The sequence below is a fragment of the Scyliorhinus torazame genome, chromosome 2 (genome assembly GCF_047496885.1).
Source record: "Scyliorhinus torazame isolate Kashiwa2021f chromosome 2, sScyTor2.1, whole genome shotgun sequence".
NCBI classification, from domain to species: domain Eukaryota; kingdom Metazoa; phylum Chordata; class Chondrichthyes; order Carcharhiniformes; family Scyliorhinidae; genus Scyliorhinus; species Scyliorhinus torazame.
Genome location: NC_092708.1, coordinates 207,286,931 through 207,312,484, shown reverse-complemented (window position 1 = coordinate 207,312,484; position 25,554 = coordinate 207,286,931). Strand labels below are relative to the sequence as shown.

The 25,554-nt window shown below is 51.4% G+C and overlaps 1 protein-coding gene across 1 annotated transcript in view; it reads left to right on the top strand.

The window, feature by feature from the left end:
• Positions 1-334: 334 nt before the first annotated feature.
• The window catches only part of atic (5-aminoimidazole-4-carboxamide ribonucleotide formyltransferase/IMP cyclohydrolase), a 48,965-nt gene continuing 23,745 nt past the window's right edge, over positions 335-25,554 (top strand). Inside the window, exons 1-6 of the mRNA XM_072483138.1 lie at positions 335-492; positions 6,855-6,981; positions 14,385-14,461; positions 15,548-15,614; positions 16,605-16,693; positions 21,400-21,551. Of these exons, the coding sequence (XP_072339239.1) occupies positions 396-492; positions 6,855-6,981; positions 14,385-14,461; positions 15,548-15,614; positions 16,605-16,693; positions 21,400-21,551 (609 nt within the window). The 5' untranslated portion in view covers positions 335-395. The remainder of the gene's footprint in view (positions 493-6,854; positions 6,982-14,384; positions 14,462-15,547; positions 15,615-16,604; positions 16,694-21,399; positions 21,552-25,554) is intronic.

The window sequence follows — 25,554 nt, the reverse complement described above, 5'->3', positions numbered from 1 at the left end:
TGACACTGTTCCTTCAGTGTCGCTAGGGCAAAGTCTTAGAACTCCCTCACAGCACTGTGGATATACCTGCACCACAGACTGCAGCCGTTTAAGAAGGCAGTTAAGCAGCATCTTCCCAAGTGCAATTAGGTGTGGGTAATGAATAATGCTGGCCATGCCCGGCTCATGAATGAATAACAAAATGTTGGTGTTTGTGGGAACATGCTGTGTCCAAACTGGCTGCTGCTCTTTCTTCCCATTGGAACAGTGAGTGCAAAGTACATGCTGGGCTGGAGAAATCAATCCGTCTTTTTCTTTCTCGGGTTTAGAGTCTGTCAGAGGAGAGTTTGCAGAGGGACTGTGGGCGGGGGGAGGGCTTGATGACTCTCAGGCTACTAATGTGATTGGCTCTTCCTATGCCTCCTGCACTCAGCTTCCTTTCCGCTGCACTCGGGCCCCGCCCAGCAGTGTGGATCCGGCGGAGAGTGGAGACCATGGCCCCCAAAGAGCTGGGTACCCGACCGGGGCGGGAGAGGCGCTGGGAGTGTGCATGGTTTCTGAAGGGGGTGGGGGGGGAGTTTGCACGGTTTCGAATGGGGGTGGGGAGTTTGCACGGTTTCGAATGGGGGTGGGGAGTTTGCACGGTTTCGAATGGGGGTGGGGAGTTTGCACGGTTTCTAATGAGGATGGGGAGTTTGCACGGTTTCTAATGGGGATGGGGGAGTTTGCACGGTTCCTAATGGGGATGGGCGAGTTTGCACGGTTTCTAATGAGTTTGGGGAGTTTGCACGGTCTCTGATGGGGTAGGGGTAGATTGGACGGTTTTTAATGGGGAGTGGGGGACTTTGCACGGTTTCTAATGGGGATGGGGGAGTTTGCACGCCTTCTAATGGGGTGGGGGAGTTTGCACGGCTTCGAATGGGGTGGGGGAGTTTGCACGGCTTCTAATGGGAGTGGGGAGTTTGCACGGTTTCTGATGGGGGTGGGGGGAGTTTGCACGGTTTCTGATGGGGTGGGGGGAGTTTGTACAGTTTCTGATGGGGTGGGGGGAGTTTGTACAGTTGGGTGGGGGGAGTTTGCACGGTTTCTGATGGGGTGGGGGGAGTTTGCACGGTTTCTGATGGGGTGGGGGGAGTTTGCACGGTTTCTGATGGGGTGGGGGGAGTTTGCACGGTTTCTGATGGGGTGGGGGGAGTTTGCACGGTTTCTGATGGGGTGGGGGGTGTATGCACGGTTTCTGATAGGGTGGGGGGAATTTGCACGGTTTCTCATGGGGTGGGGGGGTGGTTTGCTTGGTTTTAATGGGGTGGGGGGGTTTGCTCGGTTTTAATGGGGTGGGGGAGTTTGCACGTTTTCTGATGGGGTTGGGGGAGTTTGCACGGTTTCTGATGGGGTGGGGCGTGTTTGCAAGGTTTCTGATGGGATTGGGGGAGTTTGCCCGGTTTCTGATGGGATTGGGGGAATTTGCACGGTTTCTGATGGGGTTGGGGGAGTTTGCACGGTTTCTAATGGGGGTGGGGGAGTTTGCATGGCTTCGAATGGGGTGGGGCAGTTTGCACGGCTTCTAATGGGAGTGGGGAGTTTGCACGGTTTCTGATGTGGTATGGGGAGTTTGCACGGTTTCTGATGGGGGTGAGGGGGAGTTTGCACGGTTTCTGATGGGGTGGGGGGGGTTTGCACGGTTTCTGATGGGGTGGGGGGTGTGCAAGGTTTCTGACGGGGTTGGGGGAATTTGCACGGTTTCTGATGGGGTTGGGGGAGTTTGCACGGTTTCTGACAGGGCTATGGGAGTTTGCACAGTTTTTGACGGGGTTGGAGGAGTTTGTACGGTTTCTGACGTGGTTGGGGGTGTTTGCACGGTTTCTGATGGGGTTGGGGGAGTTTGCACGGTTACTGATGGGGTGGGGAGTTTGCACAGTTTCTGATGGGGTGGGGAGTGTGCAAGGTTTCTGACGGGGTTGTGGGAGTTTGCACGGTTTCTGACGGGGTTGGGGGAGTTTGCACGGTTTCTGACGGGGTGGTGGGAGTTTGCACGGTTTCTGATAGGGTTGGGGGGATTTGCACGGTTTATGATGGGGTTGGGGGAGTTTGCACGGTTTCTGACAGGGCTATGGGAGTTTGCACGGTTTCTGACGGGGTTGGGGGAGTTTGTACGGTTTCTGACGGGGTTGGGGGTGTTTGCACGGTTTCTGATGGGGTTGGGGGAGTTTGCACGGTTTCTGATGGGGTTGGGGGAGTTTGCACGGTTTCTGATGGGATTGGGGGAGTTTGCACGGTTTCTGACGGGGTGGTGGGAGTTTGCACGGTTTCTGATAGGGTGGGGGGGAATTTGCACGGTTTCAGATGGGGTTAGAATTTGCACGGTTTCTGATGGGGTTGGGGGCGTTTGCACGGTTTCTGACAGGGCTGTGGGAGTTTGCACGGTTTCTGACGGGGTTGGGGGAGTTTGTACGGTTTCTGATGGGGTTGGGGGAGTTTGCACGGTTTCCGATGGGGTTGGGGGAGTTTGCACGGTTTCCGATGGGGTTGGGGGAGTTTGCACGGTTTCTGATGGGATTGGGGGAGTTTGCACGGTTTCAGATGGGGTTGGGGGAGTTTGCACGGTTTCTAATGGGGATGGCTGATGGGGCTAGGGGAGTTTGCACGGTTTCTGATGGGATTGGGGGAGTTTGCACGGTTTCTGATGGGATTGGGGGAGTTTGCACGGTTTCTGATGAGATTGGGGGAGTTTGCACGGTTTCTGATGGGATTGGGGAGTTTGCACGGTTTCTGATGGGGTTGGAGTTTGCACGGTTTCTGATGGGGTTGGGAGAGTTTGCACGGTTTCAGATGGGGTTGGGGGAGTTTGCACGGTTTCTGATGGGGTGGGGGGAGTTTGCACGGTTTCTGATGGGGTGGGGGGAGTTTGCACGGATTCTGATGGGGTGGGGGGAGTTTGCACGGTTTCTGATGGGGTGGGGGGAGTTTGCACGGTTTCTGATGGGGTGGGGGGAGTTTGCACGGTTTCTGATGGGATTGGGGGAGTTTGCACGGTTTCTGATGGGATTGGGGGAGTTTGCACGGTTTCTGATGGGATTGGGGGAGTTTGCACGGTTTCTGATGGGATTGGGGGAGTTTGCACGGTTTCTGATGGGATTGGGGGAGTTTGCACGGTTTCTGATGGGATTGGGGGAGTTTGCACGGTTTCTGATGGGATTGGGGGAGTTTGCACGGTTTTTGATGGGATTGGGGGAGTTTGCACGGTTTTTGATGGGGTTGGGGGAATTTGCACGGTTTCTGATGGGGTTGGGGGAGTTTGCACGGTTTCTGATGGGATTGGGGGAGTTTGTACGGTTTCTGATGGGATTGGGGGAGTTTGCACGGTTTCTGATGGGATTGGGGGAGTTTGCACGGTTTCTGATGGGTTGGGGGGTGTTTGCACGGTTTCTGATGGGGTTGGGAGAGTTTGCACAGTTTCTGATGTGATTGGGGGAGTTTGCACGGTTTCGGATGGGGTTGGGGGAGTTTGTACGGTTTCTGATGTGGTTGAGGGAGTTTGTACGTTTTCTGATGGGTTTGGGGGAGTTTGCACGGTTTCTGATGGGGCGCGGGGAGTTTGCACGGTTTCTGATGGGGCGTGGGGAGTTTGCACGGTTTCTGATGGGATTTGGGGAGTTTGCACGGTTTCTGATGGGATTGGGGGTGTGTTTGCACGGTTTCTGATGGGATTGGGGGGGTGTTTGCACGTTTTCTGATGGGATTGGGGGGTGTTTCCTCGGTTTCTGATGGGGTTTGGGGAGTTTGCACGGTTTCTGATGGGATTGGGGGAGTTTGCACGGCTTCTGACGGGGTTGGGGGAGTTTGCAAGGTTTCTGACGGGATTGGGGGAGTTTACACGGTTTCTGATGGGATTGGGGGAGTTTGCACGGTTTCTGATGGGGTTGGGGGAGTTTGCAAGGTTTCTGACGGGATTGGGGGAGTTTACACGGTTTCTGATGGGATTGGGGGTGTTTGCACGGTTTCTGATGTGATTGGGGGAGTTTGCACGGTTTCGGATGGGGTTGGGGGAGTTTGCACGGTTTCTGATGTGGTTGAGGGAGTTTGTACGTTTTCTGATGGGTTTGGGGGAGTTTGCACGGTTTCTGATGGGATTGGGGGGGTGTTTCCTCGGTTTCTGATGGGGTTGGGGGAGTTTGCACGGTTTCTGATAGGATTGGGGGAGTTTGCACGGTTTCTGATGGTGTTGGGGGGGTTTGCGTGGTTTCTGATGGTGTTGGGGGAGTTTGCACGGTTTCTGATGGGATTGGGGAAGTTTGCACGGCTTCTGATGGTGTGGGGGGAGTTTACACGGTTCCTGATGGGACTGGTGGCGTTTGCACGGTTTCTGATGGTGTTGGGGGGGATTTGCGTGGTTTCTGATGGGGTGGGGGGAGTTTGCACGGTTTCTGATTTGGGATTGGGTTGGTTGCACGCTTTCCAGGGTGGAATTTGCGTGGTTTCCTTTTCCTTTGTATTTGGTAATGCTCCTCTGTATCCCATTCCCCCAATTCGCTCTAGTCTATATCACACTCAAACCCATAATTATCACCCGAGGGGGTCAGCAACCTAAACCGGGCGGGAAGGTCAGAGAGGGGTATTTTTTTTTTAATAGTATGATGTGATTGCTGACTAGGTCTACATTTTTTCACCATCCTTAATTGCCCTTGAAATCTGGTGGTGAGCTGTCTTGAACCGCTGCTGTCCATGTGGTGTAGGTGACAGATGAACATTCGGAGCTGGAGTAGGCCACTTGGCCCCTTGAAAGTGCTCTGCCATTCAATATCTGATTCTGATTGTAACCTCAGCCCCACATCCCTGCCTCCCTCCAGTTGCCTTCACCCCCTTGTCAATCAAGAATCTCTGCCGTAAAAATATTTGCAGACTCTGCCAGAAGAGTTCCAAAGGCGCACCCTTGCAAGAAGAAAATTCTCCTCATCTCTCTTAAGTGAGCGACTCATTTTTAAACAGTGACCCCCTCGTTCTGGATTCTCCCACAAGAGGAAACATTCTCTCCACATGCATCCTGTCAATACCCTTCAGGATCGGTCAAATCACCTCTTACTCGTTTAAACTCGATTGGGTGCAAACCCAAACTCCAATATTTTGCCATAATATATTTTAAAAACTTTTTATTGTCACAAGTAGGCTTACATTAACACTGCAATGAAGTTACTGTGAAAAGCCATATTCTGGCGCCTGTTCGGTTACACAGAGGAAGAATTCAGAATGTCCAAATTACCTAATGGCACGTCTTAACAGCAAGCCTGGGACCCTGGCGCTGTGAAGCCATAGTGCTAACCACTATGCTACCGTGCTGCCCAATATAGCCCGCCCAGTCCAGTTAATAAGTGGTAAACCTTCTCTCAACTGCTTCTAATACATTTACATCTTTCCTTAAGTAAGGAGACCAATATTGTACACAATACTCCAGATGTGGTTCCACCCGTGCCCTGTGTAACTGAAGCATAACCTCCCTACTTTTGTAATCAGTTCCCTCAATCAATGATAACTTTCTCTCAGCTTTCCTAATTACTTGCATACTAGCCTTTTCTTGTTCATGCACTCGGACACCCAGATCCCTCAGAGCTCTGCAATCTCTCACCATTTTGATAATATGCTTTTTTATTCTTCCTACTAAATTGGAAAATTTCATATCTTCCCACATTATACTCCGTTTACCTGATCTTTGCCCAATCAGTTAACCGATTTATGTACTTTTATAGCTTTCTTACATCCTCTTCACAATTTACCTTCCACCCTATCAGCAAATTTAGCGACCATCCATTCACCCAAGTCATTTATTTAGGTTGTAAATGTTGCGGCCCCAGCACTGATCTCTGGCACACTACTCATCACAACCTGTCAACCAGAAAATGGGTTTTTGACCCAGTGACAGTGAAACAACAGCCGATACATTTCCAAATCAGGATGGTGTGTGGCTTTGAGGGGAACCTGCAGGGGGTAGGGCTCTCGGGTATAGAATCATAGAATTTACAGTGCAGATAGAGGCCATTCGGCCAATCGAACCTGCACCGACCCTCTTAAAGAGCACCCTCCACAGACCCAAACCCCTGCCCTATCCCCGTAATCCCACCTAGGGGAAATTTAGTATAGCCAATCCATGTAACCTCCACATCTTTGGATTGTGGGAGGAAACCCACACACAGATGGGAAGATGTGCAAATTCCACATAGACAGGCACCCGAAGCCAGAATTGGACTAGGGTCTCTGGCGCTGTGAGGCAACAGTGCTAACCACTGTGCAACCTTGCCGCCAGTCAGGGGAGGGAGGGTGGCGAGCGGGTGGGTTGGGGGAGGATTGTCAAGCAGGAGATCTGCCCAGTGGGGAAGATGAATTCTGACATAGCTTCAGACTCCAGGAATTACCAGGAGTATTTCAGCTGTTAATTCCACCTCATCAATCATTTCAGACTTGGCTCTCGTTCATCAATTTGTTCTCGTTTGGGGAGTTTACCAGTGCTTTCCTCGTGGGGTAGAGTGACAGAAAACCTCATTTCGGCCTTCGGGTGTGCGTTATTATAATAATGATGTGCCCAGCACTTGACGGGTTGTTCTCCGGCCACGCTATATAGTTTCGAGGAAATGCGGTTAAGGCAGTTGGATTGAGGCTGTTCAGGGAGGATGTCGGGTAACACATTCTCACCTCTGTCCCTTGAAAGACATGTTGCAGTTTTGGGATAGTTGAATGCTTTAAATTTAAGGGATAGATTTTTATTAGGCAGGGATATTAAGGGATGTGGAACCATGGTGCAGCCCCCCCCCCCCCCCCCCCAATCTTTGCTGTGCCATCCTGCTTCCTATCCGCTGTCTGACTTTAGCACCAATTTTCTCTCCTAGCCCTGCTGAGCGTCTCGGATAAAACTGGTTTGGTGGACTTTGCCAGGCGCCTGGTTTCCATCGGCCTCTCTCTCGTTGCTTCTGGTGGAACAGCTAAGGCTCTGCGGGAGGCTAATCTCGCTGTCAGGTGAGCAGGCGATGGGCAGAGAGAGATTCAGTGGAGCTGTTGAGATAATCCTTTGGATTCATTTTGGTTACTTCGAACCAAACCTCAGAGATTGAAATGATCACAGATCACATTAAACGTTTTTAATAATAATCTTTATTGTCACAGGTAGGCTTACATTAACACTGCATTGAAGTTACTGTGAAAATCCCCCAGTCGCCACATTCCGGCGCCTGTTCGGGTACACCTAGGGCGAATTCAGAATGCCCAATTCATCTAACAGCATGTTTTTCAGGGCTTGTGGGAGGAAACCGGAGCACCCGGAGGAAACCCACGCAGACACGGTGAGAACGTGCAGACTCCGCACAGATAGTGACCCAAGCCAGGAATCGAACCTGGGACACTAGCGCTGTGAAGCAAGAACGTTATATTTATGTAGCACCCGTCACCTCAGGATGTCCCAACGCACTTTACAGCTTGTGAATTAATTTTGATATGTGGTTATTGTCTTATGAATCTGTGACAGTTAAGGCTACTTTGAACTGGTAAAATAAATCTCTTGGCCAACCTTCGCAAATAACCTTATTTCTCTAGCAACCTCGATATCTCTATCAGGCTTCCATACGAGGCTAATAAAATATCTGCTTCAGTCAGAGTGTGACTCCAAATGTGTGAAATAAGTCCACGTTGAATGGTAAACATGAGCCTAGAGTAACTTCTTTAGTAACTTTTAAAAAGGCTTTGGCTAAAACAGGCTTTTCAGCCTTTTTGCTCGGGTGGGAGGATCGCATATTTGCATTTTTTTTTTTTACCTCGAGTCGATGTGCAAATTTTGGAAAGATACGGTTTGGAACAACAAAATGGTAAATTTCAACAAAAAAAGTTGAGGGATTAAGCAAAAGTAAAGCAGTGTCATAAGCAAAAAAAATTAAGTTTTAAACAGCGTAATTCACACACAAATGACCGGATTGTGAGTGTGTCTGGCTCTCTCATTCTCTGGTTGCACGCACAGAGTTCCATCCTGGCCCCGGTTCACTGTCCCTGTGGAGTTTTCACATTCTGCCCATGTCTACATGGGTCTCACACCCACAACCCAAAAAGATGTGCAAGGCAGGTGGATTGGCCATGCTAAATTGCCCCTTAATTGGAAAAAAAATCGGCGAGTTTTAAATTTATTTAAGAAAAGTGATATAATCTGCAATGTATTTGTGAGTGTGCATCTTAAACTGTTAGAAATACCTGTGTTTTTAATATCTGTTGATATATAAGTTTGACTCCTTTGCCGTAGGCTATGTAAATGGTTAAAACGCCTTGCTTTTTATGCTGATCTATGGTCCGCTTAAAAGAGAAGTTTGGGAGCCACTGCCGTACATCACAGCTGGCGGTTCATTGCTGTTCACTAATGGAGCTGCCTTGCTAAGATTAAGTACATTTTAGAACAGTGACCAGTGACTGAAATATCTGTTGACCAGCCTTCTGTGGTCACACCAACTGGCTGGCAAAGGAACAGGCCGTGATCGGTTCAAAATATTCCCCCTTTGGGCTTTCCTGGACTTCCTGACTGTGCCCAGGGCTCCTATATGTCCCCGTGTCTGACAGAACTGGACACCAGCTGAGCTGGGTCTATCCCCGGTAAACAAAGCTAGTCATTGACCAGGATAGAGCTGAATTTCAAGGTGATCTCTGCTAGTCAAGTAGGTGACGGTTGTGTGACGTATGCTGGTTGAAGATGATCTCTAGGTGCTCCATATTTCATACTGGTAAGAACCAAAGTCTAGGCGTCTTGTGTAATGTGTCCGTGCACCATTTTGTTGGTTTCTATTTTTAAAAAATATATATTTATTAAATGTTGTTAACAAAACAAAATTTTCCCCTTACAAACAATAAACCCCCCCCCCCCCGCCCCCGGTAACAAAATAACACAAAATCGCCCTGAGCAAGATATATACATGGTAAAATATATTTACATAGCTTTATACACTGGCTCTCGCCCGTTCGTGCCAGTTTCCCCCCACCCTCCATGTTACCCCCCGCTCAACCGTCCCTTCAAACAATCTCTCGTCCCGTCCCCCCCACCCCCAGTGTTGCTGCTGCTGCTGACCGACCTTCCTCTAACGCTCCGCGAGGTAGTCTAGGAACGGTTGCCACCGCCTGTAGAACCCCTGCGCAGACCCCCTTAAGGCAAACTTAATCCTTTCCAACTTTATGAACCCAGCCATGTCGTTTGTCCGGGCCTCCACGCTAGGGGGCTTCGCCTCCTTCCACATTAGCAAGATCCTTCGCCGGGGTACCAGGGACGCAAAGGCCAGAATGCCGGCCTCTTTCGCCTCCTGCACTCCCGGCTCATCCACTACTCCAAATATTGCTAGCCCCCAGCTTGGCTTGACCTGGACTTTCACCACCTGAGATATTGCTCCCGCCACTCCTCTCCAGAACCCCTCCAGTGCCGGACATGTCCAGAACATGTGGACATGGTTCTCCGGGCTCCCTGAACATCTTCTGCATCTGTCCTCTACCCCATAGAACCTACTCGACCTCGCCCCCGTCAGGTGCGCTCTGTGAACCACCTTAAATTGTATCAGGCTGAGCCTGGCACATGAGGAGGAGGTATTAACCCTACCCAGGGCGTCAGCCCACAAACTTTCCTCGATCCCCCCCCCCCCCAGCTCCTCCTCCCATTTACCCTTCAACACTTCTGCTAGCGCTTCCCCCTCTTCTTTCATCTCTTGGTGTATTGCCGAAACCTTGCCCTCCACGACCCATACACCCGAGATCACCCTGTCTTGAATTTCTTGTGTCGGGAGCAGCGGGAATTCCCTGACCTGTCGCCTCACAAAAGCCCTCACCTGCGTATATCTGAATGCATTTCCCGGGGGTTTCTCAAACTTCTCCTCCAGTGCCCCTAGGCTCGCAAATGTCCCGTTGATGAACCGGTCCCCCATTCCTCTAATCCCCGCTCGATGCCAGCACTGGAACCCCCTGTCCATCTTCCCCGGGACAAACCGGTGGTTACCCCTGATCGGGGACCACACCGAGGCTCCCACTGCACCCCTATGCCATCTCCACTGGCCCCAGATCCTTAACGTTGCCGCCACCACCGGGCTCGTGGTGTACTTTGATGGCGAGAGAGGCAGCGGTGCTGTCACCAACGCCCCCAAGCTCGTTCCTTTGCAGGACGCCATCTCCATCCTCTTCCATGCCGCCCCCTCTCCCTCCATAATCCACTTACGGATCACCGCCACGTTTGCTGCCCAGTAGTAGCTCCCTAGGTTTGGCAGCGCCAGCCCTCCTCGGTCCCTACTTCGTTCCAGGAACCCTCTCCTCACCCTCGGGGTCTTGTTCGCCCACACAAACCCGATAATACTCCTACCTGCTCTCTTGAAAAAGCCCTTGGTAATCACGATGGGGAGGCACTGAAACACAAACAAAAACCTCAGAAGGACCACCATTTTTACCGACTGCACTCTACCCGCCAACGAGAGCGGTAACATGTCCCATCTTTTGAAGTCCACCTTCATTTGTCCACCAACCTCATCAGATTCAATTTGTGTAGGGCCCCCCAGCTCCTGACTATCTGGATCCCTAGATACCGAAAACTCCCCTCCGCCCTCCTCAGCGGTAGGTCCCCTATCCCTCTTTCTTGGTCCCCTGCCTGTAATACAAAAAGCTCACTCTTCCCTACATTGAGGGAGTTCTCGGGCTACAAGCTCAATGTCTGCATGACCTCCACCATCCCCTCCATTGGGTCCGCCACGTACAGCAGCAGGTCGTCCGTGTATAGCGACACCCGATGCTCTTCTCCCCCGCGGACCATCCCCCTCCATTTATTAGACTCCCTTAGTGATATGGCCACGGGTTCGATCGCCAATACAAACAACAGGGGGGACGGAGGGCACCCCTGCCTCGTTCCTCGGTACAGCTGAAAGTACTCCAACCTCTGCCGGTTCGTCACCACACTTGCCACCGGGGCGCTGTAAAGGAGCTTAACCCAGCTAATAAACCCTCCCCTGAACCCAAACCTACACAACACCTCCCAGAGGTACTCCCACTCTACTCGGTCAAAGGCCTTTTCCGCGTCCATGGCTGCCACTATCTCCCCCTCTGCCTCCTCCGATTGCATCATTATCACGTTTCAGAGCCGCCGCACATTTGTATTTAATTGCCTGCCCTTTACAAATCCCGTCTGGTCCTCATGTATCACCCCCGGGGCACAGTCCTCAATCCTTGTGGCCAGCACTTTTGCCAATAGCTTAGCGTCCACATTAAGGAGCGAAATCGGCCTGTACGATCCACATTGCAGTGGGTCCTTGTCTCGCTTCAGAATCAAGGAAATTGTCGCCTCCGACATCGTTGGGGGCAGGGTCCCCTTCTCTCTTGCCTCGTTAAAGGTCCTCACCAGTAGCAGGGCCAACAGGTCCGCATACTTTCTATAGAACTCCACTGGGAACCCGTCCGGCCCCGGGGCTTTCCCCGCCTGCATGCTCCCCAAACCCTTACTCAGCTCCTCCAACCCGATTGGTGCCCCCAAACCAGCCACCTCTTGCTCCTCCACCCTCGGGAACCGCAGTTGGTCCAGGAATCTTCTCATCCCCTCTTTCCCCCCCATCCTGGGGGCTGGGATCTGTACAGCTCTTCATAGAAGGCCTTGAATACCTTGTTTATTTCCGTTGCACTCTGGGCCATGGCTCCCCCACCATCTTTGACTCCCCCTATTTCCCTCGCTGCCGCCCTCTTACGGAGCTGGTGTGCCAGCATCCGACTGGCCTTTTCCCTGTACTTGTAGGCCACCCCCTGCGCCTTCCTCCACTGTGCCTCCGCCTTCCCCGTGGTCAACAGGTCAAACTCCGTCTGGAGCCGTCGCCTTTCCCCAAGTAATCTTTCCTCCGGGGCCTCTGCGTATCTCCTGTCCACTCGCAAAATCTCCCCCACTAACCTTTCCCTTTCCATGCCCTCTGTCTTCTCCCTATGAGCCCTGATGGAGATTAGCTCTCCCCTGATCACCGCCTTCAACGCCTCCCATACCACCCCCACTCGCACCTCCCCGTTGTCGTTGGCCTCCAGGTACCTTTCAATACACCCCCTTCCCACACACCACCTCATCTGCCAGCAGTCCCACATCCAACCGCCACAGCGGGCGTTGGTCCCTCTCCTCTCCCAGCCCCACTTCCACCCAGTGCGGGGCATGGTCCGAAACGGCTATGGCCGAATACTCCGTCCCCTCCACCCTCGGGATGAGCGCCCTGCCCAGCACAAAGAAGTCTATCCGGGAGTATGCCTTGTGCACGTGGGAGAAGAAAGAAAATTCCCTGGCCTGCGGTCTTGCAAACCTCCATGGCTCCACTCTTTCCCCCCCCCCCCCCAAAATCTGGTCCATAAACCCCCTGAGCACCCTGGCCGCCGCCGGCCTCTTTCCCGTCCTTGATCTGGAGCGGTACAGGGCTGGGTCCAGCACAGTATTAAAGTCCCCTCCCATTATCAGTCCTCCTACCTCCAGGTCCGGAATGCGCCCCAGTATGCGTTTCATGAATCCAGCATCATCCCAGTTCGGGGCGTATACATTTACGAACACCACCCACGTCCCTTGCAACCTACCACTCACCATCACATATCTCCCTCCATTGTCTGCTACGATAGTCTTGGCCTCAAATGACACATGTTTTCCCACCAGAATTGCCTCCCCTCTATTTTTTGCATCCAGTCCCGAGTGAAATACCTGTCCTACCCATCCCCTTCTTAACCTAACCTGGTCCGCCACCTTCAGGTGTGTCTCTTGGAGCATAGCCACGTCTACCTTCAGTGCCTTCAAGTGCGCGAACACTCGAGCCCTCTTCACCGGTCCATTCAGGCCCCTCACGTTCCACGTTATCAGCCGGATTGGAGGGGCTCTAACCCCCCACCCCTGACTAGCCATCTCCTTTTCTGGGCCAGTCCCGTGTCCGCGTCCCCCTCACCCTCCAGGCCCCCAACCGGGGGACCTCCGTCCCGACCACCTCTTCTGTGTCCCATTCCCTTTCGGCCAGTGCAGCAGTAACCCTGTCTAGCTTTTTTGCTCCCCCCCCCCCCCAATATCACTCCCGTAAGTCAGCTGACCCCGGCTTCCCCCGCCATCCCTTTGACCCCCACCGTGTGGGAATCTCCCCATCAGTAGACGTTCCTACGTTCCCCCTCCCACCTTTCTTCCCGCACCCGGGAGCAAAACCCCGCGCTTTCCAGAGCCTGCCCCGCCCCCCCTGACGCAGCTTCTGTTGCGGCCTTGTCTCTCGTCCCCAGCCCATATAACATTCCCTGCGCGTGCTTGCCCCCCTATGTACAACCACCATCATACTTCAACCCTCAAACACCCCCCACCCTCACAAACCCTCAATTAGAGTCCAACTTTTCAGTTAGTATAAAGGTCCACGCCTCTTCGGGCGTTTCTAAGTAGTGGTGTTGGCCGTTATATGTGACCCACAGTCGCGCTGGCTGCAACATTCCAAATTTCACTCCTTTCCGATGCAGCACCGCTTTGGCCCGGTTGAAACCCGCTCTCCGCTTAGCGACCTCCGTGCTCCAGTCCGGGTATATTCTGATCTCAGCATTGTCCCACTTGCTGCTCCGCTCCTTCTTGGCCCATTTCAGGACCCTCTCTCTGTCTGTGAACCGGTGAAATCTCACCACCATCGCCCTTGGTAGCTCATTTGCCTTGGGCTTCCTCGCCAGCACCCCGTGCGCCCCTTCCAGCTCCAGCAACCCCGGGGGGCCTCCGCGCCCATCAGCGCCCCAATCATTGTGCCCGCATATGCCGCGGCGTCGGCCCCCTCCACTCCTTCTGGGAGACCCAGGATCCTCAGATTGTTTCTCCTCGACCTGTTCTCCAGGTCTTCGAGTCTTCCCGCCCACGTCTTGTGTAGCGCCTCGTGCCGCTCCACTCACCGCCAGGCCCAAGAGCTCATCCTCATTCTCACTCACTTTTTCCTGGATCTCCTGAATCTTCACCTCGTGGGCTTTCTGTGTTGCCCCAAGTCCTTCAATTATTGCCAGCATAGGCGCCACCATCTCCTTGGCCAGCTCCTCGAAGCAGCGCTTGATGAATTCTTGCATCTCCTCTTTGTCCCCGGCCGCTGCCATTTTGTTTGTTTTCCCCCTCTTCTCCCGCTGCTCCAGTGCTGCTTTTTTGGCTGTTTCACTGCGGGTTCGGTCCATACAGATTAGTGGGGGACCTCTCTCCTCTTTTCCCCACGGGTTGGCTATGTAAAAAGTTCCGTTGGGGCTCTTCTATCGAGCCCGAAAGTCCGTCTTCGCGGGAGCTGCCAGGCTTAGCTCCGCATAGCCGCAACCGGAAGTCCTTGTTGGTTTCTATTGATCACATTGTCTGCTCTATACTTAACAAGACCAGAATAACAGTTGGTGACATTTATATTTTGCTGTTTCTTTCTCTTGCTCAGGGATGTGTCTGAGATCACTGGATTTCCTGAAATGTTAGGCGGGCGAGTGAAGACTCTACATCCTGCTGTTCATGGAGGTGAGTGATTTAACCAGGGTTAAGAAAGAGGAGGGTGGTTGTGATTCTAATGATGAGCAGCTAAAATGGCGGCACACTTACATCGTATAATCTTTTGCCTGAACATAGAAAAAAAATACAGCACAGAACAGGCCCTTTGGCCCACGATGTTGTGCTGAACCTTTGTCCTAGATTAATCATAGATTAACATTGAATTTACAGTGCAGAAGGAGGCCATTCGGCCCTTTGAGTCTGCACCGGCTCTTGGAAAGAGCACCCTACCCAAACTCAACACTTCCACCCAACACCAAGGGCAATTTGGCGCCCATGGTTCTTGAAACTCTCCCAAGCCCAGTGGTGTGTGCACCCCAACATATTTCCGGGAAATATTCGAGCTGCAACATCAATTGGGCTCCTAATTTCATGGAATTAACTGACTGACCATGAAAGGCATCGCTCCTAACACAACTCGGTCATTGGCTGCCGTCCATTTGCATGTCCCACCTAGCAGCAGTGACGAGCTCGCTTGATAACTGACTGTCTACCCCTGATCCATGCCTCGAGCATTGACGGGAGACGCAGTGGTAATATCACTGGGCTAGCAGAGGCCCCAGACTAATACTCCGGCGACACGGATTCAAACCCCACCACGGCAGCTGGTGGAAGTTAAATTCCATTCCTACGTCTAGGATATAAAGCTAGATTCGGAAATGGTGAGCATGGAAACTATCATGGGCTGTCCCTAAAACTGATGTCCTTTAGGGAAGGGAATCGTACCACCCTTTAATCTGGGACAAAAGTTCGGCACAACATTGTGGGCCGAAGGGCCTGTTCTGTACTGTATTTTCTATGTTCTTTACACAGTCTGGCCTACATGTGACTCCAGACCCCATAGCAGTGTGATTGAATCTTAACTGCCCCCTGAAATGGCTGAGCAAAGCCACTCGAGGGCAATTGGGAATGGGCAACCAATGCCAGACTTGCTAGCAGCACTCGCATCCCATGAAAGCACTGAAGCAAAATAACACAAATTAACCAACTCCTCACCACCAGGAGCTGCTGCAGATGATGATTTTGTATTTCTTCCCCCTTGTTTCTGCATTTTAGGTATTTTGGCCCGGAATATTCCAGAGGACCAGGCTGATGTTGAGAAACTTGGTTTCAGCCTAATCAGGTGAGGAGTTTGTGTGGTGGAGAGTTTTCTGCTTTTCATGAGGGATCAGTCTCTGGTGGAGAGGTGCTGTCGCTATGAACGTATACCTCCTGCATCCCCCCCCCCCCCTTCTCCAGCTGTTGTGCAACCCACCACAGCTTTTCTGTCAGAGGGATGCTGTTGTTTTCTACCCGCCTCCTCGCGAAGACATTGACGGCTCTGCTGCACATCGCAGTGCTTCTTGTGGCTGTTGGTTTACTCTTGGGCTGGAGGGGACAGAGTAACCCGGGGCAACCACAGCCTCGCCTCGTGCTGGTTTGGTGGGCATCACCCGTGCCTCTTTGAGTCAGAACGTTGAGGGCTCGCATTGTCCTGGCTGGAACTTGGGCGCAAACAGAAAAGCACAGACTGGCACTCCATCGGCGGTTTAACATGTCACCTGAAAGCACTTGAGAGAATGCAGCACTCGCTTAGTGGGAATGTCAGGTGACACTTTGAACCCATGACCTTCTGTCTTCAAGGAATGAGTGCTACCCACTGGGCCACATCTGATATCAGATTTAAATGTGCAGTATCTTTACACCAAGCTCTCTGGCAGGAGAGCTGGACTCTCCAGATACTGGAGCACAGCTTTCCTGGAAGCATGCTATAAACAGCTAGGCACAGTATTTATGAAGGCTTTTATTCTTATGTTGCCCTTGGATGACATTTCATGCAGGATCACTAGTCCCTTTGACACATGTCCCTGAAGGCACAATCCTTGAAACCTGGGGGCAGCGAGTAGATGCTGGATTAGATACAGAAGCAGAGTATGGATCCTGATGAAGCTAAACAATTTCAGAGATCAGCAAATAGAATTTACATAGACAGCCGAGAGCGAAGGAGTTCTCCATCTTCTCTCATGTGCATAAAGTGTACTCCCGGATTGATTTTTTTTTTTATTTGCACCGTTTTGTTAGCTGAAGGCCAAGCCAATCTTCACGGCTCTCCTTTTGTTTCCCCCCCCTCCAGGGTTGTGGCTTGTAACCTGTACCCGTTTGTGAAAACTGTTTCAGCCCCAAATGTGACCCTGACAGAGGCTGTGGAACAGATCGACATTGGTAGGTTTTAGTTTTGAGTTTAAATGTGTTCAAGGAGACAGGCAGGTTTAAATTTGTCCCAAAGTTGCTTTTAATTGTCAGTCATCACACCTCCCTCCGTTTATATAAACAGCATGGAATGGTCCCAGAGTACTGTGCAGTAAATGAAGTATTTATAAAAGGAAGTCTGTGAAATGCAGCAGCCAGCCAATGTGTACTGACCACAAAATGATCAAACTGGGGAGGTTTAGCACAGTGGGCTAAACAGCTGGCTTGTAATGCAGAACAATTCCCGTACCGGCCTGCCCGAACAGGCGCTGGAATGTGGCGACTAGGAGCTTTTCACTAACTTCATTGAAGCCTACTTGTGATAACATGTGATTATTATTATTATTATTAATAATCTTTTTTAGTCAGGTTGGTTGATGGATGAATGTTGGCCAGGACCCTGGGGAGTGCACTCCTGCTCTTCCATGACTAGAACCGCAGAATCTTTGATTTCCAGCGGAATGGTTAGTCGGGGCCTTAGTTTAACATCTTGTCAAGGGGTTGACGAATCGGATGTTAACAGGGTTGTAGGAGGGTGGGTGGTCTGAATGCAAGAGAGATTAGCAGGTGAGTATATGTGGGGGTGATGGGTGGTAAAAGCACTCCTGCTCCCCTTGACTCCCGAGCCGTGCTGGAATGGCATTTCCTTGCCTCAGCTTGCCTTTCTGCTCCTTCGATGGTGGCGATGCCAGGGCCTGGGAAACCCGCCTGGTCAGTATTAACGCTAGAATGGATTTTTTTTTAAAGTGAGGTGTACAACCTCGTTAAAATATTTAAATGAAATGCTTGCCTCCTGGGAGCAGGTTGGGCTGCCCCCGCCAACTTTGAAGCCAGGAGAAGGTGGAGTTTAGGTGTGAGAATTTCAATGTTTTCTTTACTTCCAGCCTGATCCAAATCCACCTGTTTTTGGAGGTTAAAACATCCCCCTATATCTCTGACAGTAGAACATAGAACATACAGTGCAAAGGAGGCCATTCGGCCCATTGAGTCTGCACCGACCCACCCAAACCCTGACTGCCACCCTATCCCCGTAACCCAGTCACCCCTCCGAACCTTTTTGGTCACTAAGGGCAATTTACTCATGCCCAATCTACCTAACCTGCACGTCTTTGGATTGTGGGGGGAAACCCACGCAGACACGGGGAGAACATGCCGACTCCGCACAGACAGTGACCCAGCGGGGAATCGAACCTGAGGCAGTGGGGAAGGGAACACTGACAAAGGAGAGTATTTGCAGGCACGGAGATGGGTTGAAGTGTGTATACTTCAACGCAAGAAGCATCAGGAATAAGGTGGGTGAACTTAAGGCATGGATCGGTACTTGGGACTACGATGTGGTGGCCATCACGGAAACTTGGATAGAAGAGGGGCAGAAATGGTTGTTGGAGGTCCCTGGTTATAGATGTTTCAATAAGATTAGGGAGGGTGGTAAAAGAGGTGGGGGGGTGGCATTATTAATTAGAGATAGTATAACAGCTGCAGAAAGGCAGTTCGAGGAGTATCACCCTATTGAGGTAGTATGGGTTGAAGTCAGAAATAGGAAAGGAGCAGTCACCTTGTTAGGAGTTTTCTATAGGCCCCCCAATAGTAGCAGAGATGTGGAGGAACAGATTGGGAAACAGATTTTGGAAAGGTGCAGAAGTCATAGGGTGGTAGTCATGGGCGACTTTAACTTCCCAAATATTGAGTGGAAACTCTTTAGATCAAATAGTTTGGATGGGGTGGTGTTTGTGCAGTGTGTCCAGGAAGCTTTTCTAACACAGTATGTAGATTGTCCAACCAGAGGAGGGGCAATATTGGATTTAGTACTGGGTAATGAACCAGGGCAAGTGATAGATTTGTTAGTGGGGGAGCATTTTGGAGATAGTGACCACAATTCTGTGACTTTCACTTTAGTAATGGAGAGGGATAGGTACGTGCAACAGGGCAAGGTTTACAATTGGGGGAAGGGTAAATACGATGTTGTCAGACAAGAATTGAAGTGCATAAGTTGGGAACATAGGCTGGCAGGGAAGGACACAAGTGAAATGTGGAACTTGTTCAAGGAACAGGTGCTACGTGTCCTTGATATGTATGTCCCTGTCAGGCAGGGAAGAGATGGTCGAGTGAGGGAACCATGGTTGACAAGAGAGGTTGAATGTCTTGTTAAGAGGAAAAAGGTGACTTATGTAAGGCTGAGGAAACAAGGTTCAGACAGGGCATTGGAGGGATACAAGATAGCCAGGAGGGAACTGAAGAAAGGGATTAGGAGAGCTAAGAGAGGGCATGAACAATCTTTGGCGGGTAGGATCAAAGAAAACCCCAAGGCCTTTTACACATATGTGAGAAATATGAGAATGACTAGAGCGAGGGTAGGTCCGATCAAGGACAGTAGCGGGAGATTGTGTATTGAGTCTGAAGAGATAGGAGAGGTCTTGAACGAGTACTTTTCTTCTGTATTTACAAATGAGAGGGGCTATTTACAAATGAGAGGGGCGATATTGTTGGAGAGGACAGTGTGAAACAGATTGGTAAGCTCGAGGAAATACTTGTTAGGAAGGAAGATGTGTTGGGCATTTTGAAAAACTTGAGGATAGACAAGTCCCCCGGGCCTGACGGGTTATATCCAAGGATTCTATGGGAAGCAAGAGATGAAATTGCAGAGCCGTTGGCAATTATCTTTTCGTCCTCACTGTCAACAGGGGTGGTACCAGGGGATTGGAGAGTGGCGAATGTCGTGCCCCTGTTCAAAAAAGGAACTAGGGATAACCCTGGGAATTACAGGCCAGTTAGTCTTACTTCGGTGGTAGGCAAAGTAATGGAAAGGGTACTGAAGGATAGGATTTCTGAGCATCTGGAAAGACACTGCTTGATTAGGGATAGTCAGCACGGATTTGTGAGGGGTAGGTCTTGCCTTACAAATCTTATTGAATTCTTTGAGGAGGTGACCAAGCATGTGGATGAAGGTAAAGCAGTGGATGTAGTGTACATGGATTTTAGTAAGGCATTTGATAAAGTTCCCCATGGTAGGCTTCTGCACAAAGTAAGGAGGCATGGGATAGTGGGAAATTTGGCCAGTTGGATAACGAACTGGCTAACCGATAGAAGTCAGAGAGTGGTGGTGGATGGCAAATATTCAGCCTGGATCCCAGTTACCAGTGGCGTACCGCAGGGATCAGTTCTGGGTCCTCTGCTGTTTGTGATTTTCATTAATGACTTGGATGAGGGAGTTGAAGGGTGGGTCAGTAAATTTGCAGACGATACGAAGATTGGTGGAGTTGTGGATAGTAAGGAGGGCTGTTGTCGGCTGCAAAGAGACATAGATAGGATGCAGAGCTGGGCTGAGAAGTGGCAGATGGAGTTTAACCCTGAAAAGTGTGAGGTTGTCCATTTTGGAAGGACAAATATGAATGCGGAATACAGGGTTAACGGTAGAGTTCTTGGCATTGTGGAGGAGCAGAGAGACCTTGGGGTCTATGTTCATACATCTTTGAAAGTTGCCACTCAAGTGGATAGAGCTGTGAAGAAGGCCTATGGTGTGCTCGCGTTCATTAACAGAGGGATTGAATTTAAGAGCCGTGAGGTGATGATGCAGCTGTACAAAACTTTGGTAAGGCCACATTTGGAGTACTGTGTACAGTTCTGGTCGCCTCATTTTAGGAAGGATGTGGAAGCTCTGGAAAAGGTGCAAAGAAGATTTACCAGGATGTTGCCTGGAATGGAGAGTAGGTCTTACGAGGAAAGGTTGAGGGTGCTAGGCCTTTTCTCATTAGAGCGGAGAAGGATGAGGGGCGACTTGATAGAGGTTTATAAGATGATCAGGGGAATAGATAGAGTAGACAGTCAGAGACTTTTTCCCCAGGTGGAACACACCATTACAAGGGGACATAAATTTAAGGTGAAAGGTGGAAGATATAGGAGGGATATCAGAGGTAGGTTCTTTACCCAGAGAGTAGTGGGGGCATGGAATGCACTGCCTGTGGAAGTAGTTGAGTCAGAAACATTAGTGACCTTCAAGCAGCTGTTGGATAGGTACATGGATTACGGGAAAATTATATAGTGTAGATTTATTTGTTCTTAAGGGCAGCACGGTAGCATTGTGGATAGCACAATTGCTTCACAGATCCATGGTCCCAGGTTCGATTTCGGCTTGGGTCATTGTCTGTGTGGAGTCTGCACGTCCTCCCCGTGTCTGCGTGGGTTTCCTCCGGGTGCTCCGGTTTCCTCCCACAGTCCAAAGATGTGCGGGTTAGGTGAATTGGCCAATGATAAATTGCCCTTAATGTCCAAATTGCCCTTGGTGTTGGGTGGAGGTGTTGAGTTTGGGTCGGGTGCTCTTTCCAAGAGCTGGTGCAGACTCAGGGGGCCGAATGGCCTCCTTCTGCACTGTAGATTCAATGATAATCTATGATTAATCTAGGACAAAGGTTCGGCACAACATCGTGGGCCGAAGGGCCTGTTCTGTGCTGTATTTTCTATGTTCTATGTCCCTGGTGCTGTGAAGCCACAGTGCTAACCACTGTGCTACCGTGCTGCCCTAGGGCACCTTTGGTGCTACATTGGACATGCCAGTCTGGACTCCCTGCCGACAGGTGTTATTGCCCCACCCTCATTGCCCCATCCAGCTTTGTGTGTGGCTTAGTCGGGGCTTGGATTCCTCTGAACCCCTCTTTGCATCACGCTGATTGTGTGTCTCGAAGGTGGTGTGACGCTGCTGCGAGCGGCGGCGAAGAATCAGGCTCGTGTGACCGTGGTGTGCGATCCCGCTGACTACCCGTCGGTTATCCAGGAAATGGAGGCGTCTGAGCAGAAGGACACATCCGTGGAGACTCGGCGAGCCCTGGCGTTGAAGGTATTCTGGATCCGTCTCACTACAAACACCACCCACCCCTGCTGCCATCCTGAATAGTGTTCTTCAGTCCTCATTCCCTTCCACCTGGTTTCATGCTTCATAAAATCATAGTATCCCTACAGTGCATAAGGAGGTCATTCAGCCCATCTAGTCTGCACCAACCCTATGCTGCCTCCTTCCCAATTCCTCTGGGTGCGAAGAGTGTCCTGGGGTCCCCGCTATTTGATAGTGGGCGGGTTGACTTTGGCCCGAACTGGGCTTATCCCGTCCTTGCTTGACATGCAGGCCGCTGCGTGGTCCAGTCAATGGGTGGGAGGAGGACTTCTGTCTGACCTTGTATCTTTCATATCACACACACATGATGCTCAGCACCTCCTTTCTGGATCTCATTGTGACCCAGGTTATCTACACATCCTTCCCCAGACTCCTCATCCACCAATTCCTTCTCTTTGGTGAATGCTGGTGCACAGTACTCATTCAGTACCTTGCCCATTTCCTCTGGCTCCACACACCGATTTCCCCCCACTGTCCTTAAGTGGGCCAAACCTTTCCCTGGCTACCTTCTTGCTCTTTATGTACATGTAAAAAGCCTTGGGATTTTCCTTAACCCTATTTGCCAATGACGTTTCATGACCCCTTTTAGCCCTCCTGACTCTTTGTTTAAGTTCCTTCCTACTTTCCTTATATTTCACACAGGCTTCGTCTGTTCCCAGCCTGCTAGTCTGTACAAATGCTTCCTTTTTCTTTTTGACAAGGCCTACAATATTCCTCATTATCCAAGGTTCTTGAAACGTGCCATATTTATCCTTCTTCCTCACAGGAACATTCCGGTCCTGAATTCCTATCAACTGACATTTAAAAGCCTCCCACATGCCAGATGTTGATTTACCTGCAAACATCTGCCCCAGTCTAGATTCTTCAATTCCTGCCTAATATTGTTACGAATAGTCTTCCCCCAGTTTAGCACCTTAATTCCGTCTTAAACAGTAGAGCTCTTGGGCTGGATTCTCTGCCGGCGGGATGCTCCGTTTTGCCGGCAGCCCGGAGGTATCCCAACGGCGTGGAGCTGCCCCACAATGGGAAACCCCATTGACCGGCCGGTGTAACGGAGCATCCCGCCGGCGGGGTGAAACAGAAATGTGGCGCGGGGGGACGGAGAATCCAGCCCATTATTCTTTGACCATGTCATCTGGTTCTAGTCTCGCGCAAAAGAGGAAATGTCCACTGTATCGGATCTTCAGAAGATTACATGTTTAGTAAGATCACCTCTCCTGCTAAACTCCGATGGTTACAGACTCAATCTGTTCAACCTTTCCTCATAAACCCCTCATCCCAGGAACGAGCAGAGTGAACCCTCTCTGTACTGCTTCTGATGAATTGATATCCCTTTTTCCACATGAGATCAAAACTGGGCACGAGGATGCAGTAAAATATACCCACTTTTAAATTCCATTCCGTTTACAACAAATGCCAAAATTCCATTTCCCTTCCTAATCATTTGTTGTACCTGTCAAGTATGTTTTGTGACTTGTATGCCAGGACACCCAGATCCCCCTGTAGCATCGTTTTGCAGTCTCTCCACTTAAATAATCATCTGCTTTACCGTTCTTCCTACCATTATGCTCCCATCTGCCGCCACGTTTTCTGCCCAGGTGGTAGCACTGCTGCCTCACGGCGCTGAGGTCCCAGGTTCGATCCCGGCTCTGGGTCACTGTCCGTGTGGAGTTTGCACATTCTCCCCGTGTTTGCGTGGCTTTCGCCCCCACAACCCAAAGATATGCAGGATAGGTGGATTGAACATGCTAAATTGACCCTTAATTGGAAAAAAAAATGAATTGGGCACTCTAAATTTATAACAAAAAAAAAAAAGGTTTTCTGCCCAGCACGCACTTAAGCTGTCTGAGGGTCCCTTTTCAGACTCTCTGCCTCTCTTGACAGCTTGCTTTCTTACCTTCTTGGTGTCATTGGCAAATTTAGTGACCATACATTCGCTATGTTCATCAAAACGAACCTTGGGAGTCCAGTAAGCGTTCTGCCCAATCTACGCTGCACTCCCTCTCAAGGTCAATGAATGCTTCCTAAGATGTGCCCAGAGCTGCTCATAGTATTCACCAGACTCGTCTTCTCTGTATTAAGGCCAGCGTTCCATTAGATTTTTTTCACTGCATTTTATTGATCTGTGTACACGGGCCATTGGTATCTTTGGACCATGTAAAAGGACCCCTATTCTATCCATTGTAAGATCCAAGGTGAATAACCTAATATTTGCCCACATTTAAATCCATTTGCCACAGTATTGTCCATCTTTGTGTAATAGCCATGTTCGGATTTGTGGCTGCCTAACGTAACCCATCATCCAAGTCATTGAAAAATGCAGTGAGGCCTCGGCTTATAACCCTACATTATTCATGTTCTGCTAATTGGAGTACCATTAACCCGCCTCTCTATCTCCTGCCACGCAACAATTTCCTAACCAGTTCAATAATTTCCCTTCTATGAACTCCAGATGATAGTCCAACACTTGCCAAGCTGTGGGTGTCGCAGGAACAGTGGATGGTGGTTGCAAGTACCATCTAATCCACATAGGCACGAAGGCACAGGTTGCCGACGACCTAGTTTGTCCTCCTTGTCTCTGTTTCCCTCTCTTTCTAGGGTGTGTTTGTGTGCGTGCGACACTGTGACTGTGCGTGCGACACTGTGACTGTGCGTGCGACACTGTGACTGTGCGTGCGACACTGTGACTGTGCGTGCGACACTGTGACTGTGCGTGCGACACTGTGACTGTGCGTGCGACACTGTGACTGTGCGTGCGACACTGTGACTGTGCGTGCGACACTGTGACTGTGCGTGCGACACTGTGACTGTGCGTGCGACACTGTGACTGTGCGTGCGACACTGTGACTGTGCGTGCGACACTGTGACTGTGCGTGCGACACTGTGACTGTGCGTGCGACACTGTGACTGTGCGTGCGACACTGTGACTGTGCGTGCGACACTGTGACTGTGCGTGCGACACTGTGACTGTGCGTGCGACACTGTGACTGTGCGTGCGACACTGTGACTGTGCGTGCGACACTGTGACTGTGCGTGCGACACTGTGACTGTGCGTGCGACACTGTGACTGTGCGTGCGACACTGTGACTGTGCGTGCGACACTGTGACTGTGCGTGCGACACTGTGACTGTGCGTGCGACACTGTGACTGTGCGTGCGACACTGTGACTGTGCGTGCGACACTGTGACTGTGCGTGCGACACTGTGACTGTGCGTGCGACACTGTGACTGTGCGTGCGACACTGTGACTGTGCGTGCGACACTGTGACTGTGCGTGCGACACTGTGACTGTGCGTGCGACACTGTGACTGTGCGTGCGACACTGACTGTGCGTGCGACACTGTGACTGTGCGTGCGACACTGGGACTGTGCGTGCGACACTGGGACTGTGCGTGCGACACTGGGACTGTGCGTGCGACACTGGGACTGTGCGTGCGACACTGGGACTGTGCGTGCGTCACTGGGACTGTGCGTGCGACACTGTGGCTGTGCGTGCGACACTGGGGCTGTGCGTGCGACACTGGGACTGTGCGTGCGACACTGTGACTGTGCGTGCGACACTGTGACTGTGCGTGCGACACTGTGACTGTGCGTGCGACACTGGGGCTGTGCGTGCGACACTGGGGCTGTGCGTGCGACACTGGGGACTGGGCGCGCGGCTCTGGGGACTGGGCGCGCGGCTCTGGGGACTGGGCGCGCGGCTCTGGGGACTGGGCGCGCGGCTCTGGGGACTGGGCGCGCGGCTCTGGGGACTGGGCGCGCGGCTCTGGGGACTGGGCGCGCGGCTCTGGGGACTGGGCGCGCGGCTCTGGGGACTGGGCGCGCGGCTCTGGGGACTGGGCGCGCGGCTCTGGGGACTGGGCGCGCGGCTCTGGGGACTGGGCGCGCGGCTCTGGGGACTGGGCGCGCGGCTCTGGGGACTGGGCGCGCGGCTCTGGGGACTGGGCGCG